Source organism: Hippocampus guttulatus, chromosome 14 (assembly GCF_054856545.1).
Source record: "Hippocampus guttulatus isolate MCC_2025c chromosome 14, RoL_Hgut_1.0, whole genome shotgun sequence".
Lineage (NCBI taxonomy): Eukaryota > Metazoa > Chordata > Actinopteri > Syngnathiformes > Syngnathidae > Hippocampus > Hippocampus guttulatus.
In genome coordinates, this window is record NC_141274.1 from 17,818,182 (window position 1) to 17,845,392 (window position 27,211).

A 27,211-nucleotide genomic window follows, 5' to 3' on the forward strand; every position below is an offset into this window, starting at 1 on the left:
AGCAAAGCTGGGCCTCCAAGTAAGCTGGCAGAAAACCAAACTTATGTATATCGGTGACGGACCCCACCCCTCCCCCCTGTTCTTAGGCACAGACGAAGTGCAATTCGTCAATTCCACCATCTACCTGGGCTCCACTATTACTAGCAGCGGCGATCTCAAACCAGAGATTGACTGCAGACGCGCCCTCGCAGCCGCGGCTATGCAATCACTGTGGCAGCCCCTCTGGCGCCACCACTCAGTGTCCCAAAAGACCAAGATGCGCATTTATAACTAAGCAGTTCTTCCCATCCTCCTGTATGGTGCAGAATCCTGGCCTTTAATAATAATAATACATCACATTTGCAAGCGCCTTTCATAACACTCAAGGACACTGTACAACCAAGAGCAATAGTAAAACACAGATAAAATAATAAACAAAGAAAGAAAGATTTAAGGCGGGTTTTGAGCTGGGTTTTGAATATGGAAAGAGAGTCAATATTACGAATGTTGGGAGGAAGTGAGTTCCAGAGTTTAGGGGCAGAGCGACTGAAGGCTCTGCACCCCATTGTACTGAGACGGGCAGAGGGTAGAAAAAGGAGGAGGGAGGATGAGGACCTGAGTGAGCGAGAGGGAATGGAGATTTGAAGAAGATCTGACAGATAGGGGGGCGCAAGGTTATGGATGGCTTTGAATGTATAGAGAAGTAATTTGAAGTTGGTTCTAAGTTTGACAGGAAGCCAGTGGAGCTGTCGGAGGATGGGGTGATATGATGGAAGGAGGGGGTTCTCGTGATGATCCGGGCTGCTGAATTCTGAACTAGTTGAAGTTTATGGAGGAATTTTTGATGGACACCGAAGAGGAGTGAGTTACAGTAGTCAATACGGGAAGTGACGAGACTGTGAACAAGGATAGCAGTGTTGTGAGGAGTGAGTGAGGGATGGAGGCGGTTTATATTGCCAAGGTGGAAATGAGCGGACCGGGTAATGTTATTGATGTGGGAGTGAAAGGATAGTGAACTGTCAAGGATGACACCCAGACTCTTCACCTGGGGGGAAGGAGATATAGTGGCATTATCAATTATGAGGGAGAAAGTGTCGGCTTTGTTTAGAGTGGATTTGGTACCGACGAGTAGGAGTTCTGTTTTATTGCTGTTTAGCTTGAGGAAATTATGGGTGAACCAAGATTTGATTTCTGAGAGACAGTGAGAGAGGGATGAGGGTGGGAGAGAAGCGTCGGGTTTGCTGGAGAGGTAGAGCTGGGTGTTATCCGCAAAGCAGTGAAAGTGTAAGCCAAATTTGCGGAAAATGTTTCCGAGCGGAAGGAGGTAGACAATGAAAAGGAGCGGACCTAGGACAGAACCCTAGGGAACACCAGAAGAGACGGGGAGGAATTGTGAAGTAAAAGAATCAAGTTGAATGAACTGAGAGCGGCCAGTGAGGTATGAGTGGAACCAACGTAGAGGGGTGTTGGTGATGCCTATGGTAGAGAGTCTGTTGAGGAGGATGGGGTGAGAGATTGTGTCGAAGGCTGCACTCAGGTCAAGGAGGATGAGGATGGAGATTAGGCCAGAGTCTGCTGCCATGAGAAGATCGTTTGTGATTTTTATGAGGGCTGTTTCAGTACTGTGACGGGGACGGAAGCCGGACTGGAATTGTTCATAAAGACTATTGTCGGTGAGGTGGGAGTGGAGCTGAGAGGCGACAGTTTTCTCCAGAATTTTAGAAATGAAGGGAAGATGGGGAAATGGGGCACAGGTTATTGAAGTCATTGGGATCTGAACCGGGTTTTTTCAGGATTGGGGTGACAGCTGCAGTTTTGAAGAGCACAGGAACAATTCCAGTCGACAGAGAGGAATGGATAATGGCTGAGATGAAGGGAAGCAGAGAGGGTAGGCAGGATTTGACCAGAACTGTGGGGAGGGGATCGAGCTGACAGGAGGAAGTCTTGGATTTAATGATGAGATCTGAAATTAATGAGAGATGGGGGAGTTCAAAAGAAGAGAACAGTTTGCAAGGGGTGAGAAGGTCAGAGGAGGGGAAAGGTACAGAGGAGCCCAGACGCTGGTGGATTCTGTTGATTTTTTCGTTGAAAAAGAGTAGAAGTGCGTTGCAGGTGTCACGAGAATAAAAGTGAGGTGGTAGGGAGTCAGGGGGTTGAGTGATTCTGTTCCAAAGGGAAAAGAGAGTCTTTGTATTTCCAGCATTGGAGCAGATGAGTCCAGAGTAGTAATGTGATTTTGCTTGAGAGATGGAATCCTTGGAGAGGGATAGTTGAGCTGCATAGATGTCCTTGTGAGCAGTGAGACCGGTTTTCCTAGAAAGTCTCTCAAGCTGCCGGGTTTGGGATTTCAAGGAACGGAGATGAGGGGTGAACCAAGGGGCAGACTGAGTAAAAAGGACAGAGCGGGACTTGACAGGGGCGAGCGTATTGAGGATGCTGATGAGACCAGAGTTATATCCAAAAAAAACCCAAATCATCAGTAGTGGAATCAATGTCCGGAGTCAGGGTGGTCAGCCATGCAGTGAGAGAGTCAATGTTAATGTTTTTAATATTACGGTAAACAATGGTCCGGGGTGATTTGGCAGTTGAGAGCTGGAGCGTAATGTTGAATGAGATAAGGAAGTGGTCCGTTATTGGAAGTTCGTCAGCAGTACAGTTGGAGGGGGAAATACCAGAGCAGCAGATCAGATCCTGGGTGTGACCTTTGATGTGTGTGGGAAAATCTACAAATTGATCAAAACCAAAACTGTTAAGTGAGAATTGAAGTCAATGGTGAGAGGAAGAGCAGTGTTGTCCATATGTATATTAAAATCTCCCAGGATTATTACATTTGGTGACAGAGAGGAGAGATGGGTGAGGACAGCAGACACTTCATTTAAGAAGTCGCGGTGGGGTTTGGGGGAGCGGTACACTGTGGCAATAATCGTGGGAATGGATCCGGATATTTGACAGGCAAGGCATTCAAAGGAGGAAAGTGGAGGGAGAGAAACCGGAAGTACTTTCCACTTCTCGCGGTATAGTATCGCGAGACCTCCTCCACGACCAGAATCGCGGGGCTTGTAAATGTAAACAAATCCCGGGGGAGTGGAATCGTTCAGCTGTGAGAAGTCCCCGGGAGTTTGCCAGGTTTCATTTAAGCAGAGAATGTCAAGCTTACGGTCCGTGAGGATATCTTGAATGAGATTACCCTTCCCAGTAAGCGAACGGATGTTAAGTAGCCCGAAGTTGACGGCGGCAGTCTCGCTGCTGCGGGGACTGTTAGCCGACCTAGCCAAGCCGGCTAACGCACGATGGTCGATGGATCGGCCGGCGTTTCTGGATGGCCGACGGGAGGAAGACCAGAAGGAGGTGATGGTGTTGGATCGGTTGAGGCAAAAGCCCCGACGAGACCCACGATGAATGTATTTCCGGGAAGGAAAGCGAACGATGTCCGGGAGCAGGTGTAGAGCAGGAGGAGGGCCCAGCCATTGGAAGCGGAGCCTAAGGAGCTCAGCCACCGAGTACTGGAGCAGACCCTTGACAGGTCGATGGAGGAGCGACAGGTTGACAGGTAGGACGCTGAGACGCCGGGACGAAACAGTCAAAGATGGTTGAGAGTGCGAGGCAGGCGTGGATGGGGGCTGGAGTGGAATGACTGTGAGATGATGATAGTGATTCCGTGCGAAACAGTAAAACAATCGAGCGTAAAAACACCGTAAAACACAAAAGTTTGTGGGAGAGCAGCGGCAGCCAAAACGCGCCAGCGTTCACTCAACCCGGAAGTCCCACAATGCACTGTGAAAAAGTTTAAACAAGACCCTGGCCAAGAGGATCGACGGCTTTGACAGCAGGTCACCCAGAACCATCTTCAACATCAGCTGGCACCTCCATGTTGCTGGCACCACCTTCAACTCAGACTTCCAAAAACATACTCTTCAGCCCCCTGCATCCCGAGTGGCCGCTCAGAGATGCATCCGTTGGCTTGGACATCTCCTCCGATTACCCCCGGAACACCCAACTCGTGCCATCTTCTCATTTGATTCAGCGACAGCCGGCTGGAAAAGGCCACGCGGCAGACCCCACACCAGATGGCTTGATGTCATCAGAGAGGATCTCAAACACCAGGGCCTTACCCTGGAGAATGCAGTGGACCTGGCTCATGACCGTGGTCATTGGCGGTGAAGCTGATCGGCTCTACACACTGTGACGACCCAGCCGAATAAGACTGGTCCTCCGCATCGCAAGAGCATTTATTATTATTATTATGGCAAATACTGTATACAATTAACAGCAATGCCTCTTGGTGCGATCAGCTGATGGGAACTTGACAAAGAAACCAGGACAAGAGTGGCCAGAGCACTACAGGCTCTGACATAATCAAGCAAGAGCAAGAAGAGCAACAGCAAGCACAAAAGTCCACTTTCCTCTAGAGATGTGAAAGCTGGACACTCTCTGCAGCCTCAGAAAGGAAGATTGAGGGGTTTGCAATGAAATGCTACCGTCATTTAATGATGGTCTCGTACACAACACATAGACATACAAATCCATCAGAAGTCACTGGAAACCACAACCACCTTTTCAAATTGTGAAAGTGTGCAAAATTACCTGGAAAGGCCATGTAACAGAATTAGCACCAAGTTTTGCAGACACCATCCTTCGAGGATCTGTGGAAGGATAGCGAAGACAGGGACGCCCCAGAATAAATTGGAGGCAAAACAATAAAACATGGACAAAGAATGCCATTCTACCGACACCTGGACGCCGCCAAAGGCGAACAGAGGTGGAAGGACTTATTGTGCTGTATCTCATGTCCTAGACCCCTACGATCCTTTGTGTTATGGGAAAACTAGGCTAACTAGAAAAGACTAGATTGTGACATGGGCAGCACAGTCGACTCGTGCTGAGCAATTATGCGTCACATTTGCACAGACTTGGCTGGCGAACCAAGGTGTACCTTGCCTCTCACCCAAAGTCAATTCTGATAAGAAAATGGATGGATTGGTTGTGACACAGGCACATTCCAATGTATATTTACAGTACTTGTATCGTGACTAACAACCACCAATTTGTTTTTCAGACAACACAGCTGGCATAGTGACGCGACGCTCTGGTCTCCAGCATGGGATACATGACATACACGTTTTCCCTGTTGTGGTTGAAGACAGTGGTTACCCTGTTCGGAGCAGCACATCAACCCTCACTATCCGAGTATGCCTATGTGGGACAGAAGGCTTGCTGCGAACATGTTCTACGAATGTGATCTTCCGGCCCATTGGTCTCAGCACTGGAACTGCAATGGCTATTCTGCTGTGTGTATTTCTGTTAATTGGTAAGATGTTCTTTTATCAATATCAGTATGTATTTTACCTTTATTGATGATGAATTGAATTTTATTGATGGTGAAACATAGGTGTTTGTGAACATCAACTTTACAGGCCTTTGTCAAGCACCCTGTTAGCTTGACAAATGAGCAAGCGCAACATATTCAGGTGCGTACATAAGAGTTTTATTACGGCTGGTGATTGGGCTTTCTCTTACATAGCACTTTTCTACCGAAGGCACTCAAAGCGTTTTAAACCCGTTTCCTCATTCACCTACGAATAGTGTTGCATCCGGAGCAACTGGGGGTTCAGTATCTTCCTTAAGGAAACTTCGGCATGGTCACAATGGCCGGGAATCTATCCCGCAAACTCTGGGTAGAGAAATGACCACACCACCACTGAGCCATGCCACGTCCTGCATGGTCACTGACGGTATTCAAAACATTCCAAAAGCACACTGCGCTTTTCTGGACTGAGATGTTGTTCCCGGGATCTGTTGCAACCATTCATCCAGGTTGGCGGTCACTGCCCCGAGTGCTCCGCAGGATCTTTGCTCGGTCATTCTCCGCCACCTTTGGAGGTGTTTCCCATTTTGACCTTGGGTTTTCCAGTCCACACTCCGCACAGATGTTTCGGTAGACTATGCCAGGCACCTGGTTATGGCGTTTCATGTAAGCTTTCCCTGTCAGCATCTTGCAGTGATGTGTTGGATTGTCTCAGGTGCCTCTTTGCACAACCTCCACCTTGGGTCTTGTGGTATGTCTGGGCCTCTATGGCTCTGGTGCTCAGGGTCTGCTCCTGAGCAGCCAGGATAAGTGCCTCTGTGCTGTCCTTCAGACCAGCCCTCTCTAGCCACTGATAGGACTCATGAGATCAGCCACTTCAGTTATGGTCCGGTGGTACATCCTGTGTAGGGGCTTGTCCTCCCATGATGGTCCCTCTTCCAGCACCTCATCCTCTGTTCCCCATTGTCTGAGACATTCTCTGGGTACGTCATCCGTTGGAGACTTCTCTTTAATGTATTCATGGAGCTTGGATGTTTCATCCTGGGCAGTGGCTCTCACACTCACGAGTCCCCGGCTTGCGTACAGTCTCAGGGTGCTGGATTTGGAATGCAGCCCTCCATGCATGGTTAGGAGCTTTCAGGTCTTAACATCCATGGTCTGAATCTCTTCCTTTGGCCACCTTATTATTCCTGCAGGGTATCTGCACACTGGCAGGACATAGCTTTTTATTGCCTGGGTCTTGTTGTTGCCATTGAGCTGGCTTTTGAGGACTTGCCTCACCCACTGGAGGTATTTGGCCGTCGCCGCTTTCCTTGTTGCCAGTTCGAGGTTGCCATCCCAAAACTATTGAAAAAAGAAACTAAAATAAAGTGGGTCATCTTTAACCTACGATGGCTTGTGACTATGTCACCGGAAGTTGTTAGCACTCAGCAGTCTGTAGTTGCAGCTTGTGAACAGAGTTGTTGCGCGATATCTTTTATCGTTATCATTATTCTCATTCAGAGTTTGTTTTGTACAATTCACCGACGGGACGGGCAAAGAATGGGAATCTGGAGGCCCGAGAGAAGCTTTTTAAAAAGGTACGCGTGAGCTACAATCGTTAACAGGCTGCAAAAGTGCGTCGCATGCCTCAGCGTCAGACTGTTGCTCATCATGGCATGCGTGTGTACGTGCGTGTGTGCGTATGCACACGTGCGCGGTAACGGGTCGATCCGGGGAGTTTGGTTAATCGAAAAGTAGATCTTTGGTCAAAAACGTTTGGGCACCCCTGGCCAAGGGGGTTCAGTCCTATGCAGAACAGCAGTGGGGAGAGTGCATCACCTTGGTATATGCCACATTTGATGGCGGTTACATGCAGAGAATATGGGCTGAATGGTTACTTCGAAACCCACAGTCATGGTTGACCATGAAACAACGAGTAGCTCAGTGTTCCAACATCCACAATTGTTATCACAACTTGAGATTGATGAGGTATAATGCAGATTCCATGGTGAAGGGCACCAGGCTGCCAGATCAGAGGAGGAGGTTTTACCAGAGTTTGGGAGGCAAGCCCCAATGAATGAATTGCTGAGCGAGGCAGCAACTGACCTGAAAGCTAAGATCATGGCGAGAATGAAGGCTGGGCAACCTCGAAACCGATTACAACGGCTATGCGAAGTACCACCTGAAAGTCTCATGGAAACTGTGAATGCAGCACTGAGGGCGATCCCTACCGTAATGATCACAGAAACCAATGAGCTGATATACGTTCCAGCATCAGTGATCCTAGAGATGCTTGGCTGTAAGAGCAACCATGGGAGCCATGAGATACGTTACCCACCATGGAAAAGACAGCTGGAGGCTAAGATCAAGGTAGCTCAGAAAGATGTGTCAATTGACAGAGGCCCAGAGAGGTGTGACGAAAAGGCCGATACCCAAGAGGTACATCCAGATGACCATACCTGAAGCACTCGAAACTGCTAAGCAAAGGCTGCAAGCCTTGTCCAGTCGCCTAAAGAGGTACGCGAGAGAATGAGGCCAGACGAATAAACAGGCTGTTCGCAACACACCCTGCGAAAGTGTACGCTATGTGGCAGGGTTCTAACAGCAGAGCAGACCCACCAAGACTGGAAACTGAAAGGTACTGGAAAGGCATATGGGAGAAGGAGGTCACACACAACAGCAGAGCACAATGGCTAGCGACGCTGAGAGAGGAGCAGAGCAACCTCCTTGAACAGAACCTGGTTATCTTAACAGTGGCAAACGTACAGGAAAGAGTCTCAGATATGAAAAACTGGATAGCACCATGCCCGGACATGGTACATACAGTACCTACTGGCTAAAGAAACTCACAGCACTCCATGAGTGCCTTGCAGCACAAATGAACCAGTTGCTGAGGGATGGGACTCACCTAGGATGGCTCACCGAAGGGTAAACGATCCTGATCATGAAGGATCCCCAAAGGGTGCAGTCCCATCCTACTATTGGCCAATAACCTGTCTCTCCACAACATGGAAGCTCATGTCAGGCATCATTGCAGCTAAGATAAGTGGACACATGGATCAATATATGAGCGAAGCACAGAAGGGCATTGTTAGAGATTCCAGGGGAGCCAAACAGCTCCTGGTTGACAGAACACTCGCACAAGACTGCAGTTCCCGACATACCAAGTTCTTGACAAGTAGGCAGCCGTCAGCAAGTGCTCTCATGAGCCTTGCTTTTTTTTGGTTGTTTTTGTGTTTGTTTTGTCACTTTGTGTTTGTTGTTATGTCGTGTGGACCTGATGTGGACTTTTTTCAGCATTTTTTGGCCGCGACATTCATCAAGGAGGAGACTCTGTGCTTGGTGGTTGCGCCTTCTTGGCAGCATAGGTATACCAGCACTGTTTTTGACTGGGAGGAATGTCGGCGCCATTTGACTGTCGTTTCTGGACAGTCCCGGGGCGCTTGTATCTTGCGCCTGTAATGGGCAGCATTTTTCACAGCCCCGCTTTGTTCAGCGGAGAGATCGGTGCTGTTGAACGGTCTGCGGCTGGATGGATGCAAGTCTTGAGGAGCCGACGATGAGAAGAAAGGAGCGTTAGCGCGGAGCGCCGATGCGGATTTGGAACTGGGAGTCGCGGCTTGGAGTTTGAAGCGGATTACGTGGGACAGGAGAAGTGAACTAATCTCTTTTCGTCAATGGACGCTACAGCTTCGTATTTGCTTTCAAAACTTAGCTTGTAGCAGACGTGTGCACATTTTCAGCATGACGTCTCTGATCCACTGGTGAAAGGACACTTTGATCCTCTCCTCTTTCATCTATAACTGCTTCAGACAACAAAATGTATGCAGAAAAGTGGTGAAGATTGCACGACTGTCTGTGTCCTATGTGTTGTGTTGTGTTATTTTTGTTATTTTGACTTCAAAATACGCCGCGAGAGTGGCTGCCTTTCCAGCAGCCCCTAATTTTGTTGTTCTACTTCTTCCTTTCATAACTTTGCTGCTGTGAATTGGGAATTTCTCCATTGCGAGACTAATAAAGGTTTTCTTATCTTATCTTATACCAACCTGTGCACAGTCTGGATTGATTACAAGAAAGCTGATGACTCGATGCCACACACATGGATCACTGAATGCTTGGAGTTGTATACGGTGAACAGGACTCTTAAGAGCCTTCGTTGTGAACTTGATGAGGATGTGGAAAACCACACCTGAAGCCAATGGCAAGCCACTTACCCAAGTGTCCATCAAATGTGGAATATACCAAGGTGATGCACTCTCCCCACTGCTGTTCTGCATTGGACTGATCCCCCTAAGCCAAGTAATCACCAAGACTGGCTGTGGATACCGCCTCAGAAATGGAGCTACGATCAGTCACCTCTTCTACATGGATGACATAAAGCTGAATGCTAAGAGTGAAAGGGACATAGACTCCCTGATCCACACAACCAGGATCTACAGCAGTGACTTGGGATGTCATTTGGGCTTGAGAAATGTAGTCGGATGGTCACTTAGAGAGGCAAGGTAGTCCACACTGAAGGGTCTTACTCCCTGAGACGAGACGCTGTCCACATTGTAAAAGGAAGGTGATTAAGAATAGTGTTACCTGCGAAGGCTGTCAACTTCATTTTCATGCTAGCTGCGCCTGAAGAGAAGGTAATAAACCAGATGAGCAACAATCATGGAAATGTCGAAACTGCCAAAGAAAGTTAAACAAGGAAGAAAGAACAAACAAAAATGAACGGCCAACCCCAAATTGAGAATGGATGACAATGATTTGTAAAAAATGTAAAGAAAAGATCAGACAAGGCGCGAACTGATTGATATGTGCAAGTTGCAACAGGCAGTCATATTAAATATGTCACCAACACAAGACTACAAGCTGAACGGTGTAAAGCCGATAGAGATTTTAAATGTCAAGAATGTGAATGGCTGGAGAGTAGCGATCCACCAATTGATCCAACGTATTCGATGAAAGCGAATGCTGCATATCAACTCCAATCTCAAATAAACATCATGCAATGGAATGCAAACGGATTAATGCGAGAGGTGAAGCTCTTAGGATATTTTAGAAGAAAGGAATATCGATATAGCCTGTATTCAAGAAACAAAGCTTTTGCTGACTGATTCCATATCCAGCTTCCGGAACTACGTCGCAGTTCGCCAAGACAGGGAAATTCCCAGAGAAGCGACAGGTGGAGGTCTTGTAATCTTTATCAAGAGACAAATACCCTATGCACTAGCCCCAAAGACAATCAATCTACGCGGGTTAGAAGAGCAACGTATCAAAATTCCACGACCAGATCTGGGGAACTTCACCATCACAAATTTATATCTCCCCCCAGCTACATCGCCTTCTCTCCAACGCATCCAATATAATGAAGATGCATTTCCAGTCGCGATTGAATGGAATAGTATTATCTGTGCCGATCTTAATGCCCACATAACGTGATGACTGCGGATGTTCGAGGTCAATCACTAGCAGATCAAGTCCTTGACGAGAATGGGACCTTTGCAAACGATGGTACTCCAACACAGCAAGACCCAGCTACTGGTGTCCTCTCTTCACCCGATATCACCATTGTTCATGAGGCCCAGACAGAGTTCTTCTCATGGGAGGCTGTCAACCTACTCTCATCAGACCACAAGCTAATATTCATCACAATTAGGTTTCCGGCAGCAATAAATAAATGAAAAAAGAGATTAGTTTGGGACTAGAAGTCCGGAGATGTACCAGCATTCACAGTGGAAACAGATGAGCTGTTCAGGGACTGGCATAAAGAGAGACCACAGAAAGTCAGCAAGGAAGTAGAAAAGTTTTATAACCTTGTGTTGAAGGCAGCACGACTCAAGATTGGATTAAAGGCTTGACAAATGAATGTTGGAAGACCAGAGAAATTACCCAAGCTGAGAAAGAAAGAGATCGGCTATGAGAGCAAGGTGGTTTCCACAGCAAAAGGTTTAAAGAACAAGATGAAAAAGTGAAAACTTGGCTATGGAAAGAAAGCTGGAAATTTGGCAAAGAAAGATTATCTCAGTGAAGGGCAAGACACAAATGTGGAGAGTGCTTCGAAGTTTAACAAACCCAGCAAGGAAAGATCAGGCAAGAATCATTATGGATGGTGAAAAACAATTCATCAGTAATGTAGACAAAGCCGATGCGTTCGTTAAATATTACCACATAGTAAGCTCCCTAAAATTAACCAAAGACGACTGAGGAATGAAAGGGTTTACCAACGGCAAATTGCGAAAACAAGTTGATGAAGGTGGAATATACGACAGAAGAGGTGAAAGCAGCAATACAAAAACTCAACCCATCAAAAGTGGCTGGACCTGATCGCATCCATCCACGCCTTCTCCACCATATCGGCGAAAATGCGCTGAAGGCCTTAACTGGCATCTTCAAAAAATCATGGTCCACACTCCAAGTCCCGCAAGAATGGCGTATTGCTAACATCCGGCCAATGCTAAAGCTAGGGAAAATCCTAATCAGTTAGCTAGCCACAGGCCCATATCACTAACTTCTGTGATCGGTAAAGTGATGGAAAGGCTGGTGTGCAATGGATTGCGGTATATAACAGAAGAAAGACATCTCTTGACCGCAAACCAAGCAGGGTTCAGGCCTCCAAGAAGTACAGAAGACCAGCTTTTAAGATTATCCCAGTCTATCAATGATGGCTTTCAACACAAACCGATGAAGAGAACAGTAATGGCGCTTATTGACTTTTCAAGGGCATACGATGGTGTCTAGCGAGATGCTTTGGTGTATACGATGATGGAGAAAGGAGTGCCGACACACATCATAAGATGGATACAATCATGGTTGTCGAACAGATTGAACTGGGTTACCGATGAGGGAGAGAAAAGTCGACGGCTCGTCTTCAAACAAGGTGGCCCACAAGATTCGGTGCTCTCCCTGCTCCTCTTCCTGTTTTATATTGATGACTTGGCCAAGGATATCAACAATACCGAGATCTCTCTGTTTGCTGATGATGTAGCACGATGGACACAGCACTCAGGCATATACAGTAAATAGCAGAAAAGGAACTACAAACAGGACTTACAAGACTGACGGAGTGGAGTGCTAATTGGAAGATGCAAATTTCGGCACCCAAGTCCGAAGGCTCCTTTTTCTCGACTAACACACAAGAGGCCAATTGGAGACCATCTCTAACACTAGCAAGTAGTCCATTGAAGTACAACCCCAACCCGAAATTCCTAGGGATTACACACTTTACGATAGACCTTACGATCTACCTTTATCACAGCTGCAAGATCGATCATTGAGTATGCTGCGCCGGCATGGAGCAGATGGATTTCTGCATCAGGGATGGAAGCAAGCCAGAGATATGCTGGAAGAGCGATTGCTGGACAGGTACGCAAAACCCCCAAAGTGGTAATCTTAGATGAAGCAGACCTACCTACCATTGCTCCCAGAGCCGAAAAACTAAGTACGATTGCTTTAGAGAAGTCATACAGGCTGAGTGAATCCAATCCTCGCCAGATGCTAGCAGAAAGAGATACCATACAGCGAACGAAGAAACAAGGGTGGAGAATTAAAGCTGAAGCGAGATGGTCAGCAATCTTTGGGGAGAATAAGCCACAACATCTGCCAGGTCTCCTACCACCATGGATGATGATAGGCAACCCGGTTTTCGAATTAGAGGAGTGAAGACCAGAGATAACGAAAAAAGGAAAATTGCTGTTGACAGATTAGCCAAGAACTGGACTACATATGACAGAGTGATGTGCACGGACAGATCCACATCAGTAGCAAATGTAACAAGGGCTACGTCTGTTTTATAATTGCTAGAGATGATGAAACACTCTGGGGCAGACAACGGGTTTCTACTTGGACCAGTAAGGGGACACTAGGTTCGATTCACTGGAGCCAATGATGTCACCATTGAGGGGGTGGCATGGGCAAAGTAACAAGACAACAGTTGTAAAAACAATTACCTTTTATATCAAACATAAACACGTGGCAACAAAATTATTATCATGACAAACACAGTGAAAAAAAAGGTAAATAAATCCAATCTAGTCTCAACCTCTTAGTTAACCTTTCCTTCAAGCAAAATAATTGGTGATCACCTTTCTCAACACCGGTGTGAGTTTCTTTTTTTTTCTTTCAATCTGAATGAAATAACTAAACACAAAATGTTCTTGTCAACTCCGGTCGTACAAAATAAATTATTCTAAACATCACCAACACAAATAAAATAAAATAAAAATTATCAAATGTAATATACTGTATGTTCTTTGGTTGGCTCGCCACCACCACTGTACCCACTTTTCCAGCACTTTTGGAAGTCAGGGCACCGTAATGGAATCCACTCCACTGAAGGCACGCTATCCCAGCGCTGTCCTCAATTAGAACTCCACAAAAGACCCGGCCAGAAGAATGTTGAACGAGACTCCGACGACGTTATACGGTCGGCGAAATCCCGGCGGTACAGAAAGCTAACAGCTACGTTAGCCAGGTACAGTGCTCGAGGTTGCATAGAATGACTCTCTCTTTCTTCCGAAACACTTATTTACTACAGCCGAAGAATACGTCCGTTCGCGTTCAGGTCCCGTCAGAAAAAGAGAACGAGATAGGTTGCGCCGCACGTTCGTGACGTCACGAAGGTGAAAAACGGCACCTCTCATTCGCTGACACCCCACTAGTATTCTGTGCCCTGATTCATTCGGGCCACGGCAATATTCAGTTCTGTTTAATTAAGCAAATTTTAACAACGCTACTCTTTTAGTCAATATAGATTTTGGTTATGTCCACTCCCCATTGCCTCATGACATAATCCGGGTTACACCAACATCAACGGAGGAGCAGGGATTGTGATAACAGAGGGACACCCAGCTAACCCAAATGTCCTAGCAACACATAATGTACCAGCAGGTGTTCCTTATACCAGGCAGAACTGAAAGCGATCGTGCGGGGCCCTGAATCTCCTCCAGGATGATTGTGGGGGAAAGAAGATTAGGGTTGTTGCAGACAGTAAGGCAGTGCGACAACGGATCCAGAGTTTGAATCCCTCCACCCTACTTCAAGACGGTGACGAAAACGATATTGTTGAACTACTTCTTTTTCATCAAAAAAGAGTTCCCTAACCTTTACATGGTGTCCAAGCCACTGCGGGGTGATTGAGATGGCTGATGAACAGGCTAAAGAAAGGTCGGAGAGAAACCAAGAAGGAACAACCTGGCAGTACATGGCAGCGAAAGCGGCAATCAAACGCCATATTAAAGACCCCCCAATTCAGCACGAAAGATTGAAAGAAATCTACGGCGAGGACGGCGAATGGTTGAATCGACAACAAGAACGACTCATGTCACGGCACGAGCAGTTTACGATGAGCAGACTACGGAGTGGTCACCATCCCGACCTGCGGAAATGGCAACACAAAATTGGTCGAGACTCCATCTGCCGAATATGTCGATTGGGGGAAGAGACAGCAGAACATGTATTCCTGGACTGTCCCGCCATTCATCCAACAACACGAGCAAATCTGACGATGCCGGAGCAAATGGCGAGAGAACCCAAACTTGCTTACAAGGTTTGGGAGAGATGGCGCAATAAACTGGAGAGAGAGCTGCAACAAAGTAAGTAACCTCAACAAACCCAGACCGAAGATTGCTCAACAAACAAACAAAAAGCAGCAACCACAGCAAAAGTAGCAACAGCAGCCAAAGCAGCAGCCATAAGGGTCGGTTCTGTCACCGCTTTTGTTCCTGATTTATATCAACAATCTACCCGCAGTCATCGACTCCACACAGGTCAGTCTCTTCGCGGATGACGTTGCAGTTTGGGTGCACGACACCGACCTCCATCGGGCGAATCCAGGTTGCAACAAATCTTGCAGAGAGTGGACGAATGGAGCGTGCGATGGAAGATGGACATACAGGTATCCACTCAAAAGTCGGAGAGCTCTTTCTTCTCAACAAACACCCACGAAGCAACATGGCGCCCTTCCCTGCGACTGAAGGGACAACTGACTGGGGTTATGACAAACAAACACTGAGGGCAACTTACATTGCCATGGGAAGAGCAAGTGTGGAGTATGCGGCAGCAGCGTGGCTGCCCTGGATCTCACCCTCTACAATGGAAGGTCAAGACGACGCCGGTCGAGGCAATCCTGGCGGAAGCAGATCTACCAACCATAGAGACCAGGGCAACGCAGTTAGCAGCTATTGCCATGGAAAAGTCACTCAGACTGCAGCCGACCAACCCATGATACCAGACCGCCACACAGACAATAAGACAACGAACGACAAAGAGCAGCTGGGGAACAAATGCTGGCAAGACCTAGGCCTCGCTGTTCGGGTCGAGTAAGCCGGAAAGCGCCCCCGAGCTTCTCCCGCCATGGCTGGAGGTGGGCCAACACATCTTCGAGACATCCGGCAGCAAGACGGGAGATGCTGCTCATGACAAAACCTGGGCCATGCAGCGGCTGGAGAGAAAATAGGACACATACGACCAGATCATCTACACAGACGGTTCGGCCGTAGACGGTAACACAACAGGCGGTGGTGGCATCATCATCACCACTGGCTATCCAAGCGATCCGATGATCCACCATCAGATAGCAATTCCCACGGGACGCTGGTGCTCCTCCTTTCAAGCCGAAATGAAAGCGTTGTCGGTGGCACTACGAGTTGTTTGGGATGAGGACTGTGTCCAAAAAGTCCGAATAGTCAGTGACAGCCAATCGGTGCTGCTTCGACTTCAACATGCCAGTCCATCAAACACCCAAAAGAACGTAGAAGAAAGTGAAATTCTTAAAACACTCGCCAACCTCTGGTCGAGGGGATGCCAGGTAACATTCACTTGGTGCCCCAGCCACTTGGGAATCGTCTGCAATGAGTTAGCTGATGAAACGGCGAAAGAAGGCGCCAAGGAGGACCAGACTGGCGTTGGTTGCTTCTACGATTCGGCCAAAGCGGCAATCCGGAGAGCGACACGAGGTGGTCAGATCCTGCACGAGCGACTTAAACAGATGTACAGATGTCGAGGGGAGAAGCTGAATCGCCGAGCCGAACAGAACCTCTCCCGAAAAGAACAGACGACTTTGAGCCGGCTACACAGTGGTCATCACCCGGAGCTGAAATGTTGGCTTGCCAAGCAAGATAAACCGGGCGGATGATACGGTCTGCAGGAAATGCGGACTCGGCGAGGAGACAACTGAGCATGTCATATATGACTGCCCACATATCCATCGTCCCCCCCCCGCCGAACCTCCGCCCCGAGACATCCTCACTGCTGACCCGGCACGAGCTCTGACCATCTGGGAGAAGTGGAAGTTGCCGCCCAACCTTCCAGACGTCTCCCAACCGGCCCTCTCGGCATCTATAATCCGAAAAACCTCAGATGCTCAACAACAACAACAGCAGCAGCAGCAGCAGCAGCAACAGCAGCCCAACAAGGGAACAACCTCCAAGCGGTGTTGGGCGTGCCTTCAGGCTACGAACAGTTCCCAGTCAACGGCCGACAACTGGGTCTGCAGGTACCCAGGTCGCTGCAGCTTTCGGAGCCGCTTTGGGACCCAGTTGGAGGTCGCTCAACAACAACAAAAACAGCAGCAACAGCAAAAAAAATAAAATAAATAATGGACTCAGCACTCAGAAACAAACTATAATAACATTTCTAGTGTGAACTGTTGCATAGGATCACTCCGAGCCTGTGACGGAACGAGCCGAGGAAATTGGGAAGGTAGAAATTGCCCGTAATATTTAGTTTCAGTCATTTCGTTATTTTTCATTTGCTAACATAATCTTGGTATGCACACACACACGAACACATGGTTATATTAGTTTAAAATTTTCAGTTATTTCAACAAAGAAAACCAAAGTGCTCCCCTTCTTAAAAAAACGCATGAAAAACTTATATTCAACTAAGATGGTAAAATTGTTGGAGTACTGTACTCTAAAAATGCAACCAAGTGAACTTCCACCCACCCATCCATTATCCGAACCTACCATCCTCACGAGGGTCGCAGGCTTGCTGGACCCTATCCCAGCTGTCTTTGACCAGCAAGTGGGGTAAATTCTGAAATGGTTGCCAGCCAATTTCAGGGGACACCTAGACGAACAACAATTCACACTCAAAAACCATTAACCTACCATGCATGTTATTGGAATGTGGATGGGAACCAGAGAAAACCCACGCAGGCACCGGGACAAACTCCACACAGGAAGGCCGGAGTCTGGACTCAAACCCCGGAGCTCTGGACTGTGTGATCGACATGCGAACCAATGTGCCGCCCCCAAGTGAACTTTTAGTTATCAATTATTAAGTTAACAGTGTGGCCCACAGACATTTTACGTTTCAGTTTTGAGCCCCTTTGGGGACATTACAAAAAGATCGGTCCCCACAGTACCCTTTATTCCTGACAGCGTAATGAATACCTGTTTTGAAAATGTATCAAGTAAAAATTACTGATGCTAAAATGAAACAAATAGTCTGATAAATATTCAGCAAAGTAAAAAGTACTGGAAAATCTCAGTACAGTAATGAGGTGTTTGTAAGGAACAGTTTTAACACAGATCACTTGTTGCAGTTGCAATTGCTCAGATATGATTTTGAACTCAGAAAGTTTTTTTTTCTTCAAAGTGTCTTTGTGATTATGTAGTGTGATTAGACTCATCAAATGTATATCATGTTGATTATACAGGGTGACCCAAAAAGATGCGTACCCATGAAAATTTCAATTGTGAGTTTGATTAGAAAGCTATTTATTTCAAATTACAACCACACATTATTCAGTTTATGGAAGACCATTCACCAGAGTTTCAGCTATTTCTGTCAATTTTTAGTCAATTTATGGCTTTCCCAAGATGTGTCCTAGGGCTGCGTTCTATTGAGTCCCTCACTGCAGCAATGTTTTCTTCTGTCCTTGCACTATTTTTCCTGCCTGAATAAGTTCCCCCTGTGGCTTTAGAACATAAGTTCACTACAGTCCCATGCTCTCTGAACTTCGTAACCCAACTAACAATCGTTGATTTTGGTGGAACGTTGCGGCAATGGAAAAGTTTTCGAAACTGAATCTGTACACTCTGGTATGATTTTGTTGCAAAATAGATCTCCAGGGAGAATATCTTCTGCTGATTTGTCCAAAACATTTTTGGGGCAACTATAGCTAAAAACGATCATCCATAGGTTCACCTTTCACGTCCTGCAACAGAAAAGACATTCGTTAAAAAATGGATTTTTTATCGAATAAAATATGGGTACGCATCTTTTTGGGTCACCCTGTATGTATATTAAGCTACATTTCATCGGTTGTCAATGGTAATGGTTATGCACTCAGGGTAAGTTGTAGCAAAATTAGCTTTTGGTAGGTAGTAATGCTAATGAAATGAGCTAATTTTGACTGAATGGTTTTACTCTAGTTTGAGTTTTATTGGAAAAAAAACTATTGGCCATACAATCCATCCACAGTTGAGGAAGATGAGTTTGCACCTTCACTAGGAACTGATCCTCCAAGTTCAGCTCAACCTACCAACTCAGCTTGTGCTTCAAGCCTCTGCCCCAGCGACTGACCAAGTCTCAAACTTGGGTCTTAAACTGGACAGTGATTTTAAACTTGACTGGCAAATTGGCGCTGTTGTTAAATCCAGCTTCTTTCATCTTAGACAGCTGGCCAAAGTAAAGCCTCTCCTCTCTCAAGAACACTTTGAGACAGTAATTCATGCCTTCGTCACATCCCGGCTGGATGACTGCAATGCCCTTTACTTTGGAGTCAGCCAAACCTCCATTAAGCGCCTCCAGCTGGTCCCGAATGCTGCTGCTCACCTCTTGACTGGTACTCATAAGAGGGAGCACATAACTCCTATCGAAGCTTTTCCGTTGCTGGTCCCTCTCTCTGGAATGACATACCACTGAACATTTGGCAAGTATTCTTGCTGCCCATCTTAAAAACCCGCCGCAAAACTCACTTGTATTCTTTGGCATTTGACTCAGCGTGACCCAAATTATGATCTTAGTTATACTGTTTGGTGCTCTCTACCATCTTTGTTACTGATTTGTTGCTTTACTGTTGTAGACTAGACTAGACTATATGTTAGTTGCTCCATGTACCTTGTGTGCAGCAATGGCTGTTGCTCTATAAATACAGTTGAGTTGACTATAACTCTGCTCCAGCTATGAATCAAGCCATTCAAAAAGCCCCAGTCTTACTTGGCTGAACTTCAGCCCAACAGTTGTTTGGACCTTACCAAAAGCCATACAACAGAAACTCCCTTGAACAAAAATGAAGCGAAAACTAACAGCAATAACTGACATGGTTCAAAATGAACTGAATAAGGTTTTAGGATCCCAGAAACGTGGACACCAAACAAAACTTTGTAACTGTCACATTGCGTGGTGGTGGACAGGCAGGAGGGAAGAGCAGGGTGAACTTGACGAGTTGTATTGATAAAAACACAGAAAACTAAATCCTAAACCAGGGGTGTCCAAAGTCGGTCCTCAAGGGCCGCTGTCCTGCCCGTCTTCCAGCTTTCTCAAGAGCAACACACCTGATTCAAATAATCAGGAACATTCTAATGCTGCTTCAGAGCTGGCTGGTGAGCTGATCATCTGAATCAGGTGTGTTGCAGCCAGGAGAGCTGGAAAACAGGCAGGACAGTGGCCCTCCAGGCCGGGAGCTGGGCATGCCTGTCCTAAACAAACAAAGTCCTGAAAACAAAATGAATCCAAAGTATCAAACAAAACCCAGGCTGTAGCTAAAAACTAACAGTCACCAAAACATGATCGAGAACATGACCAAGAACATGACAGACAAACATGACAGCTACAACAAACAAACAATGACCCGACCATGAGTGGTCGGGCGGGAGTCCTTTTATACAACTAATCACATAACGACCAACAGGTGTGCAGCTGCAGGGAGAACCCTAGAGTGCCACCCTTTGACCACAAACCAAAACATGACAGTAACACAAAGATTTATTTATAAGAACAAAGAGCGCACCGACACAGTATGAACAGAAATCACTGGTGAAAAGAACCAGGAAAAACAATAATTAACGAAAAGCGCTTGCTAAAGGCAAGGAGATAGTCTAACAGAGAAAACCAACAAAATGTCCAGAATACAATTACACGAACCAAACAAAACAAATGACTCAACCAGATATTACTTGCAAAAAAACATGTCCAAAAGGAACGAGAGCAACTTTGACGTGAACAAGAGGTCTAGAAAACGATCACTTGGGCCCGAGCAACAACAAGGTCAACAATAATCCAACAAACTGCAGGCATTTTGTCAGTCCTTAAATACATGGTTCAATAAAGAGAACATTGGCAGCAGGTGTGCACACTGAAGAATTGCTCTCGTCTGCTACCTGCTGGGGATACAAGAACATGATCATGACACACACCTGTCAAGATATCACTGGAAGTAGAGCAGAACATGTGTTCTGAGAGGGTGAAATGGAAAATAAGCTTACCCCCCAAAAGGTTTGTTGTCACAGTTGGCACCTTTTGTACAATTTTATTCTGATAAATATGCATGTTAATGTATTATAAGTACCGTATTTTCACGACCATTCGGGGCACCGTATGGTTGGGCGCAGTCTCATTAATGGGTGCTATTTCTGTATTTGACACATAGACAAAACACACTGTATTATTGGGCGCAGTTTTACAGTGGTAAACCATACGCCAGCTTAAACATACGGCATGCATGCGCGCACGCTAAAAACACGTTAGCTTGTAGCATACGGTAGCATGCCAAGACATACAGATACAAGCTAAAAACACGTTTTTAAAAAGGCAACGGAAGCAAAACTGAATTCCGTTGTATTTTATTTAGCCATCGTACAATGTACTCACGTTTTTCGATCAATCATCACCCAGAAATCCATCAAAGTCCTCATCCTCTGTATCAGAATTGAACAATTGTGCAAGTACCGGTAATGCATCAAAAACGCCGTGTTCCCTCTCGTTGTCAGAGTCACTCTCATTGCCATGTGGCTCCACAGAAATGATGCCGGCTTTGCCAAAAACTCGAACAACAGTGCAAGCAGACACGTTCGTCCAAGCAGCCACAATCCATTCGCAAATTGTGGCGTAACTCGCCCAGCGCTGCCTCTCACTCTTTGTAAAGTTGTGTTTACCATCGATCATCCATTGTTCCCATGCCGCTCGCAACTTTACTTTGAACGCCCGGTCGCAACTTTGCTTTGAACGCCCGATTGATGCCGATGTCCAGCAGTTGGAGTTCTTTAGTCAAGCCTCCGGGAAAAGCGGCAAGCTCAGAGTTCATTTGCTTGACTTGGTTTTTCACCGCTGCTGTGAGATGGGCACGCATGCCAAAAGCATAACCGATGGCTTGAAGTTTGAACTGAGCTTCGTAGGCGTGTCTCTTTGTAGAATTTATTTTAGGGGGTTCTTAGAAACCAAAACCGAAGTTGTTTTGCAACAATGCACATAGCCACACTCTATACAGGTGTTGGTACTTGCTTGGGGCGTCCCTTTAGCGTCCACTTACACGCCCACCCTTCACTCATTGGCGGACTTCTTCGCCGCATGCCTGTCCTCACTCACGTCTGCCTTTTCTCTCTCTCTCTCTCCATATATGTATATATACACGCCCACCTTTCACTGATTAGCCGACTTCTTTGCCACATGCCTGTCCACAGTCACTTCCGCCTTTTCTCTATATAAACAGCGTGTCGGCTGTCAGTCAGGTTTTGGAACTCAGCGCATACACAAGACGCTCCGCATCATAAGGCGTCCTGTCCATTTTGGAGAAAATTTGAGACTTTTAATGGCGCCTTATAGTCGTGAAAATACGGTACTATACTCGACATAATCAAAGCATTTATGTTTGTTCATGTTTATGTCACTAGAGGTAAGATCGGGCCGCCCGAGCCCGACCTGACCCGACCTAAAATTCGGGTCGGGTCGGGCCTTAAAATGTCAATCATTTGTTCGGGTTCGGGTCGGGCTTCTCTCTCGCTGACTTCTTTATTTTTTTTTCCGAGGCCGTCAATAGTTTTGGCCACGAGAGACTGTTGTTCGCAAAAAAACAGTAGTCGCCTCATCACAACACGTACTGTACTAAACTCTTGCAATGACAATTCAAAGAACTCCTTCCTGTCTCTGTCTATGATCCACCCATCATTATTCTTTCTTGTCTCTGCTTCTCTTATAGTGCCGCGCTAGATTCTTAAGGACGTACTGCTGCGGTGGTTTATGGCCCAATTTTCAACCCGTCAAAGTGATGGACGGCCTTAAATTTTCCCCCGTCCACTCTTAAAAAAAATCCGTCAATGGTAGAAAATTGTCGGTGAATGTAACCTCTTCAGAAACAGAAATATAAAAGATGTAAATGTTTATACAGTCTTGTTTAACTTAGATTTCGTTCCAAAAGACAGGCTTTTCAGAAATCACCCCTCGCCCCCGAGTCCTCACAAATAAAATATGAAATGTCGGGTTTGCTTTGGGCTCGGGCCTGCAAATCAAGCGAAGTGATCGAGCTTGGGCCGGGTCGGGATTAAATACCCTCGGGCCGGTTCGGGTCGGGCTCGATTTTTTAGGACCGATCTTAGCTCTATATGTCACACAAGCATTTTCCATGGAATTTATTTGTCGACATTCGAATGTAGTTTGCATGACAGTTTGAACTCCCTAGGTCGGGGGTCGGCAACACGCGGCTCGGAGCCGCATGCGGCTCTTTAGCGCCGCCTAGTGGCCCTGGATCTTTTTTAAATGTTTGAAAATGGAAAAAGATGGGGGAGTGAAAATATAATTGTTGTTTGAATATGGTTTCTGTCAGAGGACAAACATTCTTAACATTTTCCAATGCTGTAAAAATATGTCGAATAAATACTACATTTCAACATATATAGCCTGCGACACGTTTCGATTAGCAGAGTGGGATGCCAGCCTACCAGGCAGGTGGGTGTTGTAAGAAGAAACGGCATTTCATGTCCAATTCACAGAATTAACTGGCAAAGAATGGCAATCTGAAGGACTGAGAGAAGCATTTTAAAACGGTACACGTCAGCTACGAAAGTTAACACGCTGCAAAAGTGCATCCCGTGCCTCGTCCATCTTCACGGCCGTTATGGCTGTTGCTCATTACTGCATGCATGTGTAAGTGTGTGTATGCGCACGTGTGTGGTAACGGGTCAATCGCGGGAGGCTGGTCTATCGAAAAATAGAGCTTTGGTCAAAAAAGGTTGGGCGGCCTTGCTCTACAGGATGCACTGCAGGTGAAAAAAAACATTTAATCGGGAAGGCTCATTGTGTATTTGTAGCCAACTTTGTCATTTTGATCGTAGGCTCATACAACTAATATAGATACATTACATACAGCGTGTGTTGCCTTCTTTCTGAGGCTTTTATTTTGTTGCGGCTCCAGACACATTTGTTTTTTGTTTTTTTGGTCCAATATGGCTCTTTCAACATTTTGGGTTGACGACCCCTGCCCTAGGTCGAAAGAGCTACTGTCCCCCACCCCCTCAACTTCCCATTTCTTTGCCCAACATAAGCTGGAACCCTGCAGCACAAACACAAGCCTGATGACTACAAGTGGCAGAGAAAAGTCTGATGTAATATGTACACCAAGCTAAATATTAGCTACTGCCGAGTGTTGGGTCTCTCCCTTTCTCACTCCCTCTCTTGCGCTCTGTTTTTCTTTTGCCCTTGACAACAATGCTTATGATGTAAGTAACAATCATTAACATTTGAAACGGTAATCCTAATCATTCTCTACTCCTCATTCCCATTTTTCCCACCTGCATTGGTACCCCAGTCCAGTACATTGTTTGAGTGTACTCTGGCATGTACTGTATATATGAAAAAGAAATATGGCATTGTCCTCCCCAATGAGATCATGTGCTGTGTGGATGTGAACACAACCCTGCCAAATTTGAATGATTAATAAAAGGCCTAGTATAGAAAATTAGGCTTTAAATTGCTAAAAATCATGTCATTCGCTCTATTCTCAAGGGCGGTTGAATGCTGCAGCTTATTTCAATATCCAAGTATCCAACTGAAAATTCTTCAGAACAATTGTATTTAGCAGAATGCACGAAAACCACGGCCCCGCTTAATGCACATAGAGCACATTTGACAATAAAGTTGACTTGAACTCGAACTTGAAATGTCAACTGTCAGTCAAACACGAATTACCTTTCTTATTGCTACACGTCCCAACACATCTGGCTATGTTTTCATCAGTGCTCCTCCATCTCGTTTTGCACATTCTCCATGATGATGGATGGACTGGAGTGCAGCCAATTACATGGAACAATACAATAAATCAAGAGCTGAATCTATAATTTTCATATTTACATGTTAAGTCACCCACTGTAATTATCTTTTCCAATTACTATTTACTTGTAGCTTATTTAACCTTTATCAGAGTCCCCTTAGAACAGTTTTTCATTTGCAACGCTGATCTGCCTGCAGACAACAGAGTAAAATATAAAAAGTTTGTATTGTGACCTTTTTCACTTTTTCTTTGTTTTGCAGTTATTCCTGTACTCTATATTGGCAGAAGACACCATAAAGACAAAGAGGCTGTCATGACATCACAAGAAGATATACGTGATAATGTCATTCATTACGATGATGAGGGTGGTGGGGAGGAAGATACTCATGCCTTTGACATCGGCACCCTCTGTAAGACACGATCAGAACACGTACAAACGAACAGTATAATCGCCAAGAAGGACAAAAACAATTATGGTCACGGGGTTCTGTTACATCTAAGGACTCGCAATGATGAAGTCAAGTCACCAGATATCCATCAGCAAACCGCCAGCATTATCTCCCCTGTTAACAGCCAGTCGGTTGTTCCCTGTTGCAGAGTGACTCAGGGTAAATGTGAAATAATCCGAGAGTTCATTGAAGAGCGTGTGGGGGAGAGTCGGAAGTCGACTGTATCAGCCTATGACTCGTTTGTCACATCTGCCTCTGAAGATCATTGTTCAGTGGCAGGCTCCCTTTGTTCTATAGCAGAGTCATGGGTAATTGATGATTTAGGAGATTTGAGCTCCCTTGGGGATTGGGGACTGTCCTACAAATCATTAGCTAGTATCTATGGGAGACAGGCCCCTATTGTGTCTGAAGAGAGCTAATATGGATAGTAGATAGTAGATATGGGGTCTTGGTGGGACACAGCCAATGGACTTAATTTTTTTTTTTTACAGGCATTCCAATGAAAGGACTTAACTAGAGTGAGGTAGAATTGGTATTAGCATTACAAAGACTATCTTGAGTCAAAGTTCTTTCAATGACACACAAGATTGACACACAAGATTAAGCTTATCATACATTTCCTTTGTGGACACTTGATATCACAAAACTACACTAATTTTCTTCGGCAGCAAACAGCCATTTTTGCGCCACGGACATGTTTCACTTCAAGAGATATTTTAACTTATTTGATGCCAGCAGTTTTTCTCAAATTGGGAGAGCCGTGCCAGTTGTTTTTGACCATTTTGACAAATTTTTGATGGCCTACAGAAAATTGAGTTCTGTTATATATGCATGGAACCTACCATAGAATGTTTTAGCCATCTTCTTTCATCAAGAAAAAAGATTTCATCAGGAAAACACATTTCTAACTTGTACTATTCTTTAACAGCAGTTGAACATTGGTAGGTTTCTTGAACATACTCGTTTCCAAGAACAATTCTAAGAAAAATAGCTTTTTATGAAAGTACGTATTTCAAGCAGAACTTTCACTTGGATGCTACTTGTTTTTGGCATTTGTGATACCTCAAATATCTAAATAATGCTTTCCTACTAAATAACATAACACAAAAAGGGCACTTTGATTGCAAAATAACAGTTTATTGCAGTGAAAAACACTGCCCTGATGCATGAACTTTGCACGAACTTTTCATGAACATTGAACTACATCCATGTTCTCACCACCAAACTGCTTTCTCACCTCCCCACTTGAGATCGTGTACTGTGGCACACACACACGCACACACACACACGCACACACACACACAAGGGCTGATCAAAGCAACTCCTCCTATCTAGTGGTGATTTATCTTACTGAAATAATTCCCAAAGCCTTGATACTGACTGAGGAACTGTCCTAAGACCTTTATTAATATATATATTTAAAATAAAAACACCCAAAACGTATTTTTATGTTTTGGCACTAAATTATAGGGTTTTTGCAAATGCAGTTTTGCATATTGGCATGAAATGAACTAAATAGGATGGACGCTATTGTCTCTTAAATACAACTATGTTATTCTTGGAAGTTGTGGGCCACTCGTTGTATCATAATTTGGCATGTTCCCCTTTTTGAAGAAGTTGTGCAAGCTTGGGCTACTTTTCCGATGAGCATTTTGACAGAGGTTTTGATTTTCAAAACAAAACTTCTTTCAGACTGCGAACACACAACAAAACTCTACCAGCACAGACTTTACACTTTATGTATGACTTTGTTGTTCAGATCTACTTTTGCTATTGTATCTTTGCTTTTTTTACCTGCTGTATTTATTTTTTTCAAATAAAAGATTGAATAGTGCTTTTCCGGCTTTGCATGCCTCTCAGCCACGTCGATGTCTTCCACCATTTTCCGACATTAGACCAGCTAGTATTTAAGCCTGGAACATAATATAGTACGTTCGATTCGGTGTTCAGGCTGTGCGTTTATGAGTTTAGACAAGCTAACAAGGAACAAAACAAATATTCAGTCCAAGTTTTGGAAGTATGGAAGACCCTAAAATGAAGACACTTCGAAAAGAAACCATTAAAATAGTGTTAAATTAAATGTTAATGAAGGTTTTCATCAATTTCAGTTAAAGTGTTTAGATGATTCTAATGCTCAGGAAATCTGAGAATTTTCTCAAATTAACACCTTTTGTGGTGCTCACCTGTGGAACAAATTCCCCAGAATACTTGAGGTCTGTTAAAACTGTGAATTTATTTCAATCAGGGCTGAAAACATTATTCTTTATTCCCGTGAAGACTAAGATTTTTTATTTGGGC

The 27,211-nt window shown here is 45.4% G+C and overlaps 1 protein-coding gene across 1 annotated transcript in view; it reads left to right on the forward strand.

Moving 5' to 3' along the window:
* Nucleotides 1–26,747, forward strand: part of LOC147195564 (cadherin-12-like) — a 94,004-nt gene extending 67,257 nt beyond the window's left edge. The window contains exons 11-12 of the mRNA XM_086129527.1: nucleotides 5,036–5,287; nucleotides 24,725–26,747. Of these exons, the coding sequence (XP_085985653.1) occupies nucleotides 5,036–5,287; nucleotides 24,725–25,332 (860 nt within the window). The 3' untranslated portion in view covers nucleotides 25,333–26,747. The remainder of the gene's footprint in view (nucleotides 1–5,035; nucleotides 5,288–24,724) is intronic.
* Nucleotides 26,748–27,211: the final 464 nt, after the last annotated feature.